Here is a 16,440-nt window from a genome sequence, read left to right on the forward strand (position 1 = left end):
TATTTTAATATATAGATAATAAATGAAGCAGAGACAGTAATCTACAATGATACATGCTTTATTACACCTTCTTTATGTCATCTTGGTTTCACAATCATTGCTAAGGTTTAAATTTGCCCGTTCCTGGAACCTGATGATCCACCCTACTGGGTTGAATGGTTTTCTAACTGTATTTGTAGCGCCTGACCTTTCACTAAATGCAATACAGAGTCTCTAATGTCTCAACACTGTATACTACTATAATATTTAACGAATTCACATGCTCTTGCAAGCTTCAAGTAGCATCATGGGAGCATTCTCCAGTGCTGAAGGCAGAACTGAAAGTTGCCAGATATTATGGGGATTAAATATGGGCAAGAAAGTGGAACAGATGGGAAGAGAGTGGTGGATATAAGGCTCTTGAACCAAAGTAGTACTTCAGCCCCTATGGGTGTACAGTCAGAATTTCCCTTCGGTGTTATTGTATTTGTATATAAGCTGAAGTAACTGCAAAAAAAAAAAAAGTGTATTTTTTCTGATGACTTTATACTCTTTTTTGAGGGTTACATTTGTCTGAGTTCTTGTATCTATTTATGGATTTAATCTTCAGTTTTATTCATATCTGGATCTGATCTATTGTGCCCTCTTTGTAAGATAATAGATGGTTGGGTCCAAGACTGATAGGTGGGAAACCTAACTCTGTTCCCCACCCTGCCACTCAGGGTATGGCCTTAGGCTAATCATTTAACTTCTTTGTGCCCCAGTTTTCCCCATCTATAAAATGGGAATACTCATAATTTTAAATGGCTTTGAGCTCATCAAATGAACGATGCTATATAAGTATTATTTATTATTAAGGTCACTAGGCCGTTTAGTTTCAATATGCGGAGCCTCCCTCACACATCAAGGTCTTATCTGTTCATTCCCTGCAGTATTCTCCCAGGGTGTTCACGCTCAGCGCTTTTGGAGAGGGCTCAGGTGCAGATCAGACCCCCTGTTACCCAGCCTGCCAGGAGCTGCAGCAGATCCACCTCTGGGGCAGTACCCATCCCTGCGAGGGGGTGTGTGCGCGCGCGCGCGCCTGCGGGAGGCCGCGCTTGCCTAGCTCAACAGAGCCCACGGCCCAGCTGCTGGGGCTCCGAGCACGCGCAAGGGATACGGGAGGGGCTGCGGCGCTGAGCGCGTTGCGAGGCGCCACGGCTGGGAGGAGCTTTGCCCCCTCTAGCTTCCCGTTGGGAGCGTCCGTCAGCCGGCCGGAGGGGAGGGGGGAAAGCCTCCTGGCGGGGGAGGGCGAGCCCCGCTGTCGGTCACGTGCCGGGTGGCGGAGTATAAAACAATCGGGAGGGGCCGGCACGTGAGGCCGGCCGAGAGCGAGACGCGGTGGCTGCGCGAGGGAGCCCGCCTGCTTGCAGCGGTGAGGCTGAGGCGGCGGCGGCGGCGGCGGCCCGGGGCTTGCTGGGTGCGCTGCCCCAGCGGCGTTGTTACCCCCAGGTGCGTCCCAGCCTGCGGTGGGCGGCCCTCCCCGGGGGGGGGCGCAGCAGCCGCCGCCGCCGCTGCAGCGGTTACAATGCAGCGATGAGCCGCTTCGTGCAGGGGGCTGCGGAGCCCTCCGGCCACGGCCCCTGGGGAGAGCCGCTGCGAGGAGCGCAGTGAAAGCGGAGGGGCGGCTTGCTGCCACCCGAGGGACTGCTTTAGTGACCCGTCCCGGGGCTGGCGGAGCAAGCGCCTGCTCCTTGCAGAGCACAGCTGTGTGCGTGGCTGGGTTTCCTGGGCTGCTCGCTCCTGGGGGTGCCCAGCGCGGCCCCCCGCCAGCCATCGGCGTCTCACGTGCCCAGTTTGCCTAGTTAGGTCAGGAGTTGTGGAGCAGTTTGTATGGTGGGGGCGCTGAGAGCCACTGACCCAAGCTGTAAACCCTGTATATGATGGAAACCTCTTCAAGCCCGAGTGTGTGGCCGCAGCCCTAGTTCCAGCACCGATGAGTTACATGAGCATCATCTTTACAAGCTGGAGAGCTGTCCCCAGAGGCTGAGCCCTGTTCCTTTGCAATAGGAAACATACTTTCCCCTATGGCTGATTACAACATACTGCTGGTTAAATGTTCGTTAAAAGTTGCGGGAGAGGGTGCTGGCTGTCAAATCATAAGACTATCAGGAAAAAAATTTAAACTGGCTGCTTGATGATCAGGCCCCCAGGGATAGCTCAGTAGTTTGAGCATTGGCCTGCTAAACCCAGGGTTGTGAGCTCAATCCTTGAGGGGGCCATTTAGGGATCTAGGGCAAAAATTGGGGATTGGTCCTGCTTTGAGCAGGGGGTTGGACTAGATGATCTCCTGAGGTCCTTTCCAACCCTGATATTCTATGATTCTAAGTAGCTGGCTGTGTTAGGTTAGCCCCTGCACGTGCGCACACACAAGAAAGTGAATGTACAGTTCAAATGATCCCTCCTCCCCTCGCTGTATAGCTCAAACAATAGGAGTTATGTACCTGTTGAGTGGAGAGGTGTCAGGGTGGAGGTGTCCAGTATTGGTGGTGTTTGGAGCATGATTGTCCAGTCTTGAACATGTTTGTGTGTATTGCAGCTAATGTGACCAGTAAACTTGTTAGTCTTCCAAAGAGCACCATAAAATAGTTCTTTCAAAAATGACCTAAACACCACTACCAAAGTAAGGCTTGAAGTCAGTTTTGTTGCTTTAGGGCTCATAGAAGATCTCTACATCCTCAACTCTGAACTTCCTTGTAATTGTACTACCTTCTGCTCTGTTATTAGCTTGCTGGGTGACCTCAGGCAAATCACTTTACTTTTCTGTGCCTCAGTGTCCCCATCTGTAAAATGATAATAGTACTCACCTTCTTTCTAAAGCCCTTTGAGATCTGCTGATGAAAAAAGCGCAATATAAGAGCTAGGTATTTTGCTGTGATCCTGATTGATCTTGTTAACTCTAGTATAGTTGGTCATATTCTTGGCTATTCTTCAGAGGTATATGAGGTTCTGCATGGATTAGTGTTGGTGGCTTCAGTAGATAACACTCTTCCCTTGGAATGGAAATGAACCAGTATCTTAGGGTGGTCAGCTCACTGGCCTGAGTGAGGAACAGTCTTCCTGCAGAGAGGTGAAGCATCCTGGCTATGTGTGAAAAGAGCCAGTAGACCTTTAAGAGTATAGGGATTAATCTAAATATCCCACCCAAAGTCAGTGTGATTGCTGTCAGAGGTGCATTGTTCTCACCCAGGTTGCTTATGCTTCAGATGTGGGTGAAATGATTTCTATATAGTCTGACACTGAGTACTCTGAGACTCTATGAAAGTGCACATCTCTGGATTTTAGCCTCTTTAATTTGAGATTGAACACATTGCTTGCTATAAACTATAGTTGGACACTTCAAACTTCTCTCCTTTGCGTACCTAGTAGCAACTGCAGCAGCCCTAGAGTATCTGTGTTAGTAGACTACTTCTGTTTGTCCTTTATTAAAGCAGGGCAGTATGTGAGTGCCATCAAAATCTGCAGAACTTTAACTTTCACTTAACTCTGTTTGACGTGTCAGATCCTCATGGTGCTGTGTGTGTTAATCTATCTGAGTGTAAATCAGTGTATTGTTGTTTTTAGGATTATTGTCCATTGATGTAAATGAAAAGCTTCCCGTAAGATCAGTGGTTACTACATCAGACCCTTTGAGTGAGAATGGCCAGTTTCAGTGCTGCTGTTGCTCATAGTTTTGTCAAGCTGCAGCAGAGTGAAAAGCAACCAGATTCTTGTCCGCTTCCAGTGCTGTCTACAGAGTTGTGAACAGTAGCTGTGAAACAGAAAAGAATCTGGTTGATATTCAAACTAGGGCTATCAAGCAATAAAAAAAAAAAAATCACAATTGCGTGATTAAAATGAATTATGATTAATCACACTGTTAAACAATAATAAAATACCATTTAAATATTTTTGAATGTTTTCTATACTTTAAAATATATTGATTTCAGTTGTAACAGAAACAGTGTTCAGTGCTCACTTTATATTTTTGATTACAAGTATTTGCACTGTAAAAAGAAACGAGATTATTTTTCAGTTCACCTAATACAAGAACTGTAGTGCAATCTCTTTATCATGAAAACTGAACTTACAAATGTAGACTTGTGTACAAAAAAAATGTAAAACTTTAGAGCCTACAACTCCAGTCAGTTCTACTTCTTGTTCGTCTGAACAATTGGCTGAACAAGTTTGTTTACATTTACAGGAGATAATGCTGCCTGCTTCTTGCTTACAATGTCTCCTGAAAGTGAGAGGAGGCATTTGTGTGGCACGGTTGTAGCTAGTGTCACAAGATATGCACTAAAGATTCATATGTCCCTTCATACTTAGACCACTATTCCAGAGGACGTGTGTCCACGCTGATGATGGGTTCTGCTCGATAACAATACAAAGCAGTACGGACAGATGCATGTTCATTTTCATTATCTGAGTCAGATGCCACCAGCAGAAGGTTGAGTTTCCTTTTTGGTGGCTGTGTCCATAAAGAGACTTTTGTGTGGGAGAAGAACAGACACTTATAAGATGAGAGAAATACAATAAGGAGATGTAGGAGCAAGAGTAGGAAACAGGCATTGAAGACAACATACAGAAAAGAAGCCATCCTATATCTTAAGAAGAATTCCAAAAGCAAGAGACTTTATAGGTAGGAGTGTTTTGAGTAGTATTAGATATTACATTTGACATATGCCACTGATCTATTAAATTTAATCTGACAAATACTTTCTTGCAATATTAGCATATAAAACTATCGCAGTACTATTTGGCAAATACCTTGATGCCTTTATCGCCACTAACATTCAAACACTTTTGCATCGATGGGCAATATTACACTGAAAGATAGTACACAATTGCCTTAATCTTTTAAGTTGTTGATAGTATGATGGAGTTGTGGGTAGGCATGGTTGTCCATACATATTTTACCCTGGCTAATCAGTTTGATTCTCAAGTTGGTAGGTGTTGGCAGGGGATGGAGGAGTTATGGGGGATGACTAATTACAAGTTATAACTTACAAATTATTCTTTCTGTGTAGATTCACTTAAATAACTATGAATCAGTCCTTCAGCTTCAGTTGGACTGTACAGCCTTCAGGTGGCTGGATGGTTGAAGGAATATGGAGCTTTTTCACCACTAAACCACCTGGCTTAAGAATTGCAGCCTCACCTACAATGGAGAGTTTTGGGTGTGATAAATAACATTATTGGCCTGTGCAACTCCTAAATGTTGTCCTTAGCCAGTGCTCTAGTACTGAGTTACTAGCGTAGATAAGAAGCATTGGTTGTCTAAGTATTACAAATGTCCTGCAGCACACCAGTCATTCAAGGGCATATTAATTTCCCACAAGCCAAGGCACATAGTGCCAAGAAATGTGGGATAAGTTTCCAGAAGGCAATGCACTTGCAGTGTCTGTGGGGATAAATGCAAGCAAAATAGGATTGGTGGTGTGAACTCCCTGTAATGTGGCAGGTACACATGGGCCAGTAATAACACTTCACTTTCATGTGGCACAATTCTCCAGTGTAAACAAGTCTTAAGCTGCCACTATTCAAAGACTCTATATGTGAATGGTCTCTGCCTTCATATTGGTAAGCGCGCACATTAAACACCCACCACTGGCTGGCATGTTGGTAGTTTCAAGAGAGGATTGAATGCAATACAAATTCCCCCTTTTCCCCTAAAGGTGGCCTCTTCAGGTAAGGGATAAGGCAGTCTGGTGGCAGACTATAAGGAAACCTTTAGTACTCCTTCCAGGCTGTACCTAGTCTGTGGATTAAGAGAGCTTCAGTAACCAGGACTGTCAATGTGGCACCTTCTCACATCTGCTAAATTTGGTGAGAAGTGTTTGGGAAGCATATCTCTCTCTCTCTCTTCCCCCCCTCCCCCTTTGCATGCCTCCCCTTGCTTTGGGAATTTCAGGGTTGCCTTTAAATTCATAATACCTGTAACTTGTATGGACTGTTACTCTTTGCTCTCTATTAAAACTAATAGATTTTCAAATAGGATATGAAAGTCTGTCTTCTCAAGTCCATTGTCATAAACTCTGCTTTGTGGGCATGCATACTAAATGAATACATTTCTTTAGTTCAAATCTTAAACTGGAAGAGTGACCACAGGCAGATTCACTTAAATGTGTAAAATTTTCCATATAAATAATCCCTGAAGTGGCTATGACTAATAGCCGGTCAGCATTCTTCTGCACCAGTTCATATTTTACACTGTGGCTCTAGGTGCTTCAATAATACAAAGAAATAATAAAGCTCATTCTAGGAGGAGAAAAAAGCATTTAGATGGTGAAGTTCCTTAGTAAACAAACCTTGTTTAATTTTAGCACAATACATTTATTACTCTTCCAGTGTATACAGTTGCAAGAGCAGAAATTGTTTACCTTGAGATAGTAAATCAAGATTTAAACAAACTCTGAATTCTGTCAGTTTCTCCTAGGCAAGTGATGCTTGGCAAGTGACTCCACAGCCATGCTGGTTCTCTATAGGTCTTGTAACCCTGGCTTTTAGCAGAGTACTGATCAAAAGAGCACCAGCTTTTGCTACTGCATAAGCACAAAGGAGTGCTGAGCAAATGGACCGTTTGCAGGGTTCCCTTCCCAACTGTCTGGAGACCAGGGAAGGGAAGACATAGTGCCAAATGGAACAGCAGAATTGCAACAATTATGTTGAAAGTGTACTGCAATGTTTGCACATTGTCAACATCCATTGTTGACAAATGATGCAATGTTGTGATATAAACATTACAATGGAATGTCCCTCTGACTTTAAATGGATTGAGAGTATCCCTGAAGAACTGACTTTATTTTGGACAGGTGGCTTTTCTGCTTTTTCATTCTGCTGACCTCTCCATAAGAGATTTCCCTCCTCGTGGCTGCCTCCTCCTAGCTTCCCACTGCATGCTGGGGGCCATCAGGAAAGGCATCATGCTTCATAGCTTGAGAGGCAGTGTTCCAGACTATTCATTGATCACACTTCACTTATATTTTCTTGGCTTAAAATAAGGATTTTGTTCCATGACCACTGTCATGGTTTGGGTATTCCTAATATACCTGTCCATTATTCCTTGTGTGTACCTGTTCTCAGTGTGTGGTAGACTTGTCTGTGGATGAACTCAGTCTGGTATGATGGTATTGTTAAATTGTCTGTATTTGACTGGCGTGTGCTTAGGAGTTCCTTCCCTGTAGGAAGTGAATTTTGTAACATAGTTTCTAGTATTATGGGTGTTCATGTGTTCAATGGATACAGAAACTATGCAGCTATATTAGTTCTCAAAGACAAAGTAAAGAATGGTACCTTACTGAAGAGGTCTCATTCAAGAAAGGCTAGTTCCAGGACCTGAAGATTACCAGAAACCTGTTAGAGATAGACCTAAAAGATGAGGAGTGGCAGAGCCCTGCCAGCAAGGTCCAGTGGCAATGCCTTCTGAGAAGACAAGTTGTGTACATGATGTTCCCCTTGAAATCCCAGCAGACTGGGATTTCAATCAGGTTACCCTTCCTGGTCCCTGCTTCGGGGAGAGGGGTTTGCTCAATTTTCCATGCTGGCTTCTGGCAAGGAGGCTTTTGATTCAACCTGAAGATTCCTCGTTCCCCCTCTCACCTGCTCCTCTATCCTCTTCAAAACCAGAGTCTGTGGGAGGCTTGCCTCTCCTACTGTACATTTCCTCAGCCTCTTCTAGTGTTGCAAGGTGTGTGGTTTTATGTGACCTTTCACAGTTTACCCTCCACTGTCCTAGCCTTCCTCTTTCTGGGTCCTTCCCCATGAGTAGCTCCCAGGCAAACGGGAGTCCCTTCTCTGGCTATGGTCCCCCATTGCTGTCCCTCCTTTTTGGCTGGTGCAGTGAGAGCTCCCTCCTATTTCAATCTACTGTAAACACTGTTCACAGAACTCTGAATAAGTATTGTGTAAGTAAAATTATGAGAAGCAGCAGAACTACGGGAGATCTCTACTAGCAGGAAAACTATGCTGAATAGTAAACTCAGTTAACACTTGGAAGTCTCTTTGAAACTATAGGGGCAAAAAGTTAACTTTCACTTCCTGGAGATTTTGCTTCTGTAGGATTCAGTGTAGGCAATCCTTGCATGTGCCTAGTGGTCTTGTCAAGACCTGGCTTCTATCCTCTGCCAACCTGCTAGTCTGCTGATGATCTTGGCAACAGTAACTTACTGCATATTGCAGCAGAGTACTCTTTGTAGGCTATTATATAAAAGCAGCTCCCTGACTCTTTTCAAAGAGGTCACACTTCACTTACGACTTAAGGATTTCTTGCAGGTAGTTTTGAGTTGTGCTGTATCTTGAGGCAGTTCTGTTGTAGTAAGCAGCAAGCCAGGAACACATTTTCTGGTGTATAATTCATGGGACATGTGCATGTGTGAGGACAACAAATGGATTCAATCTTGTGTATATAAGGGAGAAAAGGCAACATTTAAGAGAGGAATTTGAGTAAATGGTACTGTCGCCCACCCAGTTGCTTAAATTTTTCCATTGGGTTAGCATTGTGCTATTGTCCCTTTTATGAGGTCCTAAGAGTACCAAGATTGTATGATTGCTGTAATACAAGACCCTCTAAAATAGCACCCAACAGTGCTGAGCAGTCCCAGTTTTAGTTCACCTCACACTGATGGGCCTTTTTAAAATAAAGGATTAAGTCTCCTGTGGATGCTTATTTCAATGGCTCATCCTTCCTTTCACCTCAGGCAGCCAGTGGACAATTGGAATTTCTATGCATTCTCACCCCACAAACACTAATGGGCTCTGTTCTCCAGTTGATTTCTATTGCTAAAAGGACTCCAATTAATCCTCAGCCAAGCACTCAGACTAAACAGTATAAACTGCTTCTGTTGCCTCTAAGTTTTAAGGGGTGGATAGAGGAAAAGGGGGAAAAGTCATTTTTTTTATATATATAGATGACATCTGTAGCAATGGTGGTGTTTGCTCATTAGCTAGGTATCTGAACTGAAAGCGGCCAGTTAGTAGAACATCTTTCATCTAAGCCATATCAGTGTAGTCTCTCTAGTATTATAAATATTCATATCCCAAGCAGAATGAGCCTAAGTGAGCACATAGCCAAATGCTGCATGAGTTATGGTTTGTGTACATAGCATTCTTTGCTTGGTTAATATCCTGTGCAGAGTGGCCAAAAATTAGTTTGACAACTTACAACAATTGCCCTGTGATGGAAGTTCTAGAAATTTAAATGTGAGTAGCAGGATGAAAGGGAAACTGCAATAAATGGGGGGAAGTGAAGTAAAATGGAGAGGACACAGCTTGGAATAAATTATTACAAAAGTTGTAGTATACCCTGTTTTATCTTGGCATGAAATTATGCTATAACTTTTTTCCTGGGCAAGAGAGGGAATGAAGCTATAACAACTAATAGTCTGTATTTATAATCTATTAGAGATGAGCACTGAAGCAGAACAGCAGCTTCTCCATGATGCTAGAAATGGAAACTGTGAAGAGGTTCGACAACTACTGGAAACCATGGACAAAGAAGAAGTAGTTGTTGACATCAACTGCAAAGGTTAGTATGATTAACTCTTAGCCGTTAAGGTTATAAACCTTAAGTGATGTAGGGCCCCCTCATTATCCTCTAAAAGATAAAACATCAAACTCTAACACACCAGGCATATATTTTTGCGTGGATGCATGTACATATAGAGCAGTGGGTATATGAGCCTCACCTAGTGGGGTAAAGTACAATGCTTTGAAAGTTCTCTTGTAAAAGCAGAATGCACTACTATGTAAAGGACCAGAAAGACTGCAGGAGTCCAATATGTTGGACTGTGTATCGTTTCTTGGTTTTGGTGAGTAAGTGGTGCCATTTGCAAAGAACACTGATGCCATCTGCCAGCACTTCCAGTGATTGGACATGTCCTAATAAGTCTTGAACATGTTCTGCTGTAACTGTTTGTATCTTGCATCTTTCAGTCTTTGTAGTAGAGCACACCCCCAGTCAATACTTCATTTATAACTCACTTGAGAGGTAAGTCTACATATTTGATATCTGTAGAAGCTGGTGATAAGTGTATAACTATAGAACTTGGGCAGAGTAAGAGGGACTCTAGAAAGGGAGGGGATGGGGAAGAGGATAAATAGCTGATAATGTAGTGTTAACATTACAGTAGGGCCTGGAGATCCCAACTGGGATTAGATACTCCATTGTGTTATATGCTGTACAGACACGACAGTTGCCACCCCAGCAGTTTATGGTCTAGTTGGATGAGGTGCAGGGTGGAAGAGTAAATGGAGGTTTAAGAGAGGTGAAGTGACTGACTTGACCAAAGTTGCACAGCATGTCACTGGCAGCAATGGCAATAAAAGCCAGATATCTTGAGTCCAGTCCAGTGCTTTGTCCCCTGCACCATGTTCTCTCTCCTCTCCATTAATAAGCCATGGATGCTTCACTTATTAATGCCTCAACCTGTAAAATATCTAATTAGCTAATCCCCAAAAAGAGAATATGCATTTGTTCCACTCTCTTCTCAGTGGGAAGTGGGGAACAAATGGCTTAAAGAGCAGGGCTTTTTGTTTAAGACAGGATAAAAGCAAAGCTCTCTTAAAGAAGAATCTTGCATATAATTCAAGCCAACAGTATGTACAGTGAAAACTTACACCTATAAACAAATGGACTACTAAGCATAAAGATTCTTGCCTCAGCTGGATTTGTCATAACAAAGCTACAGAGATACCACCACTCAGCTGCCCACTATGAATTAACTTCCTCTGTTATACATGTATCTATCCACTATTGACATGGTATTCTCATTTATTTTCAGGTGTGAACATTAACAATATTATAGCATTAGTCTCAAAGAAATTGTACATGCTTACCCCATTTTTGGAGTTAAAATTTGGGACAAAAACAAAGTAAACCCTGCAAAGTCCACCGCAAACTCCACTTTAGGGGAAGTGCTGGATCTCTCCTAGAAAATAGTCTTTCTAGTCTCCCTCTTCCTACCTCCCCACCACTCATACACAGAGGCAGTAGTAGCTGGACCAACAACCCCGATTTGATCTTCTAATGTGTCAACCCTTCTCTTGAAGGACCCTCTGAGGTGTGGTTCAGTCCTTGGTCTCTGCAGAGATTTTCAGTAGCATCATTCCAAGTGGTGCTGCTTTTGAGAAGTGCATACTTGTTCCATTGGAAATGGACTGAAAGATTTTTTTCCCTTAAGCTAATAAACATCCATTAGCTAGTAAACACCCTGACAGCTATATTGAATAAGAATCTAGGATTGTACTAGGCACTGCAGACTTAATAACTTCCCTACCCTATATAACATCCTGCCTAAAACAAGGGAGGTGGAGAAGGGTTACAACTTTAACTTTTGATCCTATGCTCTTTTTCCCTATCAACTTGAATGGTAATCCTCTTTTTTTTTTTCGTGGTCTGACTCCTTTAACTTCTTCCACACTCTTTCTCAGTACTCATTGCTTCTGTTTATTCCAGCAAAATGAGTTCAGTGTAAATGAAAAATAGTGCTGCTGACATTGGTGGGCGGTACAGAAATTCACTCTCCGTTATTGCCTTTCCAATTCCATGTTTCTGCTTTCTGTTTAGCTACTGTGTAGCTGATATAGTGACTTGCACAAAATGTGAACAGGAAGGATGATCTCTCTTGAGTGGCGGTTAATAAGAACTTCCTGAAAGTAATGTTTCTATTTGAACATCAAAGAAATTGATGACCAAGAAAGCTTGGGGTTTTCAGTTCTAAGGTTTTCCCCTCGATACCTTCTTGTATTGTCTGCTCTTCTTGTAAAACAAAGGTTTAATGTGAAGGTGTGACTGCCAACTTCAGTCTTCATTTTTGTCTACCTGTGTGTGCTCCACTAAGCCATCTCCTAATGGATGGTTTACAGGTTACTAAACAGTTTTTGAGATGGCTGACAAAAAAAAATTGCTGACCCACTTCAATCCTGGTATAAGAATCCAGGCTTCACTGGAGTTGCAACAGCTTGCACCCGCTGAATTTGGCTCACTCTTCCTTGAAACAGTTTTATCCATGCTACAATGGCATAACCCTTTAGCAAATGCAGCATGGTACTCTAAGGCCATTTGTGCTAGCTTCCTTATTTTACATGCTGTTTGCTCTTTTGTAGTGCTTGTAACTTGCAGCAAAAGCCTTCAGACACTTACAGGGCTTCAAAAATGCTACACAATAGCCATGGGCTTTTAATAAGTTTACTTATAGGAGGCTATTTGGTAGAGAAGTGACAAATTACTTAGGTTTTTATAGTGGTGATTTCATGTTTCACTTTGCTAAGAATCCCCTTCCTTTATTCTGTACAAATGCTTCAGTGGCATGTCAATATTCCATAAAGCTACACTAAAAATTACCTGAGCGACAATCTTTTTTTTCCTCCCATAGTTTCTTTCAGACTTTAGAACAGATAATGTTCTGTTTTCCCCAAACCACCACTTCTGGAGTAAGCAACACTTCTCTCTCTCTCTGACCCACATGTGAGCAGGCAGGCAGGCAGTAACCAGAACTAACCAAACTGTCAAAGTGAACTCTAACTGAAGGCACTGCACTTCAAAAGATGCACAAAACAAGGAGCCTGAGCCTAACCAAAGGGTTCTGCATGAGGTTGAGCTGGGGAAATCTCAAATCACTTTAATTTGAGAGGAGATTGCACAATGCTTTACTTTTTCTCCTGGACGGTGATAGGCACTGTAGAGATACAAGGAGGAGAGCATGAATTCTCAGTTCATCTGTTTCAGGGTCTTGTCACAGGAGTCATACCTCAGTTTGACTTGAAGTGCCCAGTTGCTGTTGTGGCATCACAGCCTTGTGGATAAAGGGGTTGAAGATCCAACTTTCCTCCAGATTGCTGGAGGAGGGATGGGAAACAATCCTGCAGTTGGGTGTGAAGCGCTCTCAGCTGGTGTCTTGAGTGCTTGGTAGCTTCCTCATGCTTCAGACTTCTAGGAAACGGGTAGACAAGAACTACTACAGGCTTCCTCCTTGTGCTCCTGAAGACCAGGTGCAAAGCTTTGGCTGAAAGCCTCTAAGCTGTCATGAAGGGAGGATATGAATCCCGCACCCTTAGACAGGGGAGCTCAGCTGTTAGGTGGTATGCTTCTGCTGTCTTGCTGACATTTCTGGGCACCTGAGACACAGTGAGGGCTTAAGCAAAAGGTGACTAGAGGATGTGGGGGAAACTACCCTTGTGTTCTGAATTTAAACTGGCTGCACTTCACAACAGAACTACCTCACTTCAGTGCTATTGCTAGAAAGGGAGCTTGCATTGTTAGAGCAACTCATAAAGTCCAAGCTCACAGCGAAGCTTTTAAGTTAGCTACTCTAAGAATAAAGCTGTTCAGAAAATGTAATAGCAAAACATTTTGACATCTCTGCAAGACAGTCCTCTTTTTTTTTTTTTTTTCTTCCAGTTCTGTTTAACTGCTTCATGAAGGATGTGGTGTCATTTTGGAGGTGTCTTCATACACCAAGCTCTTTGAAGGAAACAGACATTAGGTGTGACTATTTTGGATGTATGACCATACTGATCGTGTTTGTCATCAGCTTTGCACATCTATGCAGACAGTAATAACATACTCTCACTTAATGGGGGGGACAGCAGAGTGCTTCTTGAAATGTCTTGGATGAGTGACTTAAACTGTGCCAAGACAGCTTATAGAGGAATGGCTCTACAGCAGGATTGTATCTAACAAATGCTAGTAGCTGACAGCACCAGACACCTAATTTGAATTGCTAGGAAAATTAGTGTTTGAAAGCAGTTGGTCTGATACCCTTGGCCATATTATTAATGTGGGTTGCTTAGCAAAAACACAACTTTTCACTCTAGCTGCTTCTTGCCCTTGAACTCCTGAAACTGTGTCTTTTGTGCAGAGAAGGAAAACTTTCCAGGTTAACACACAATACTGTTGGGTGACTTGTAGAAGTGAGATTGGGGTGTCCTTTGCATTACTCAGACTGGCAGTGTAGTCTTGGGTTTTTCCCCCAGGCTTTAAGTTTTAAATGAAGATTTCATACTATTGGCATCTGGGACTTTAGAATATGCTCCTTTCAAAACAATACATTGTAACTATATGTGCTGCAATAACTCAAATGCAGAAAATTTGCCACTACCCTTTTAAAAAAATCATGCTGGATCACTCTGGTAAAGGTTAACCAACAAGTGCAATTCAGTTGAGATTCTGCCTTGGGCCTTAGCAAAGACTGCTCTCTTTCTCATGCCTGGCATTTCAGTTCTGTTATGGATGTCCTGTTTTGTGGGTTGGGGTTTATAATAAGGGGTGCTGGGTGCAGATTTAATGCTGTCTTAATAGAGGTTGTAGCAGTCCATTTACTTACATTCTACACTGAATATACAAGCAAGTGATTAGATGGAAACAATAGAAGTCCTTCCTGAAGAGGACATTGTTACAGGGCTCATGTTGTGTGTTTACTTCAGTTGCTTCTGTACTATTTCTGGCAACCCTTATGCTCTTTCTTTTTCCTACCCCCTCAGTGATGATGATCCTGCTCTAGATAATGAAAATAGAACATTAAAAAAATAAAACCCTACACACCTTGCACTTCTGTTCAGTAGGCTCCTATTTGTTGTGGCTGATAGTTGTTGCTCCAAAACTGATATACAACCTGCTGGTGGCATTCAACATGGAATGCGGTATATCTTGGTACTAGAGGAATGAATACTTTTCCCTTGGAGAAGCACAGTGTCAAATGGTAACAGACAAAAATCAGTGTAGTAAGGGATAACAAGCAGAAAGTCAAACATTCAGCAGAATGCACAAGTCCTAGTAACATAAGATGGTTACCATGCCTTATTAAAGGTTAAATATAGCATCTTGTTCCAACAGAACACAAAAAAGCAGATTTAACAATTGTGCTTGCTTTTGTGGGTTAATATTGGGACCCAAATGTTACATATAACTCTTACTTTTGCTGGGCTGTCACTTTAGTGGAGGATGGCTGATCACTCACCAGGCTGCTTCTTCCCGTGACTGAGGATGTTACCTCTTTTTAAAGCATGAAGCAGGGAAATGTCTGTCTGCCACATCAGTCTGGTATGAAAACATGAACAATGGAATTTTAACTAGCCGAAATCTGAACTGAAACTAAAGTTGTAAGCAAAACTGGCCACGTGGGAGTCGCATCAAAACTTTCTTCTCACATGACTTGCTTTTTTAATGTTACTCAGACTTTCAATGTAACTTACTGCACTAATGTTTAGCAGAGAGCTTAAATTTAATCAGATATACCTTTCAATTGCTAGGCCTCTCATTTGAATGTGTTTGTCTACTTCTAACTAAGATCTTGAGTGCATTAGACACTCTTTAGTCATATTCTTGCTTGGAAACCTTACATAAAGTAAGACACTGAAAGGGGAGGCTCCCAAAGAAACCATTCCATTTCAGTAAGACCAAAACCAAAAATTGGTCTAGTTGTGGCCCAAACTTTGCTGAACTTCCTGATCTCTGCAAGGGTTATTTTCAAAGCTCTCTGCATGCAGTCTAGAGAACATCTGTTAAGTCTTTCCAGCTACTAATATCTTTAAAAGATGTAGGCATGGGGATGTAAAGCTGGAAGGCCTGAAGTGTGTATGTGGGGGGCAGGACGGTGTCTTGGAGGAGGGGAGGCAGCATACTGGCATCTCTAGTTTGCTGTAGACCTTGAAATGCTACATACCTAAACTACCAACACTACAGAAAGAGGGATTCTAGGGGGACTCCTCCTGAAGGTCGAAACAGCAGACTGGACTTCTACATAGAGTGCTTCCGCTGACATGCACGGGCTGAAATTGTGGAAAAGCAGCATCACTTGCCCCATCACCTCAGCCATGCGGAACGCAATGCCATCCACAGCCTCAGAAACAACTGACATCATAATCAAAAAGGCTGACAAAGGACGTGCTGTCGTCATCATGAATAGGTCGGAATATGAACAAGAGGCTGCTTGGCAGCTCTCCAACACGAGTTTCTACAAGCCATTACCCTATGATCCCACTGAGAGTTACCAAAAGCAACTACAGCATTTGCTCAAGAAACTTCCTGAAAAAGCACAAGATCAAATCCGCACAGACACACCCCTGGAACCCCGACCTGGGATATTCTATCTACTACCCAAGATCCATAAACCTGGAAATCCTGGGCGCCCCATCATCTCAGGCATTGGCACCCTGACAGCAGGATTGTCTGGCTATGTAGACTCCCTCCTCAGGCCCTACACTACCAGCACTCCCAGCTACCTTCAAGACACCACTGACTTCCTGAGGAAACTTCAATCCATTGGTGATCTTCCTGATAACACCATCCTGGCCACTATGGATGTAGAAGCCCTCTACACCAACATTCCACACAAAGATGGACTACAAGCCATCAAGAACACTATCCCCGATAATGTCACGGCTAACCTGGTGGCTGAACTTTATGACTTTGTCCTTACCCATAACTATTTCACATTTGGGGAC

The 16,440-nt window shown here is 43.0% G+C and overlaps 1 protein-coding gene across 2 annotated transcripts in view; it reads left to right on the forward strand.

Annotated features, from left to right (window-relative positions):
* Positions 1–1,267: 1,267 nt before the first annotated feature.
* The window catches only part of OSBPL1A (oxysterol binding protein like 1A), a 141,279-nt gene continuing 126,106 nt past the window's right edge, over positions 1,268–16,440 (forward strand). The window contains exons 1-2 of one of the 2 annotated variants that reach the window (XM_084620925.1): positions 1,268–1,393; positions 9,401–9,523. In XM_084620925.1, the coding sequence (XP_084477051.1) occupies positions 9,403–9,523 (121 nt within the window). In that variant the 5' untranslated portion in view covers positions 1,268–1,393; positions 9,401–9,402. Of the gene's footprint in view, positions 1,471–9,400; positions 9,524–16,440 lie in introns of both variants that reach the window. The other variant, XM_084620924.1, reaches the window with a different exon arrangement.

Source organism: Lepidochelys olivacea (genome assembly GCF_965140295.1).
Source record: "Lepidochelys olivacea isolate rLepOli2 genome assembly, chromosome: 2".
In the NCBI taxonomy this organism is placed as follows: Eukaryota; Metazoa; Chordata; order Testudines; family Cheloniidae; genus Lepidochelys; species Lepidochelys olivacea.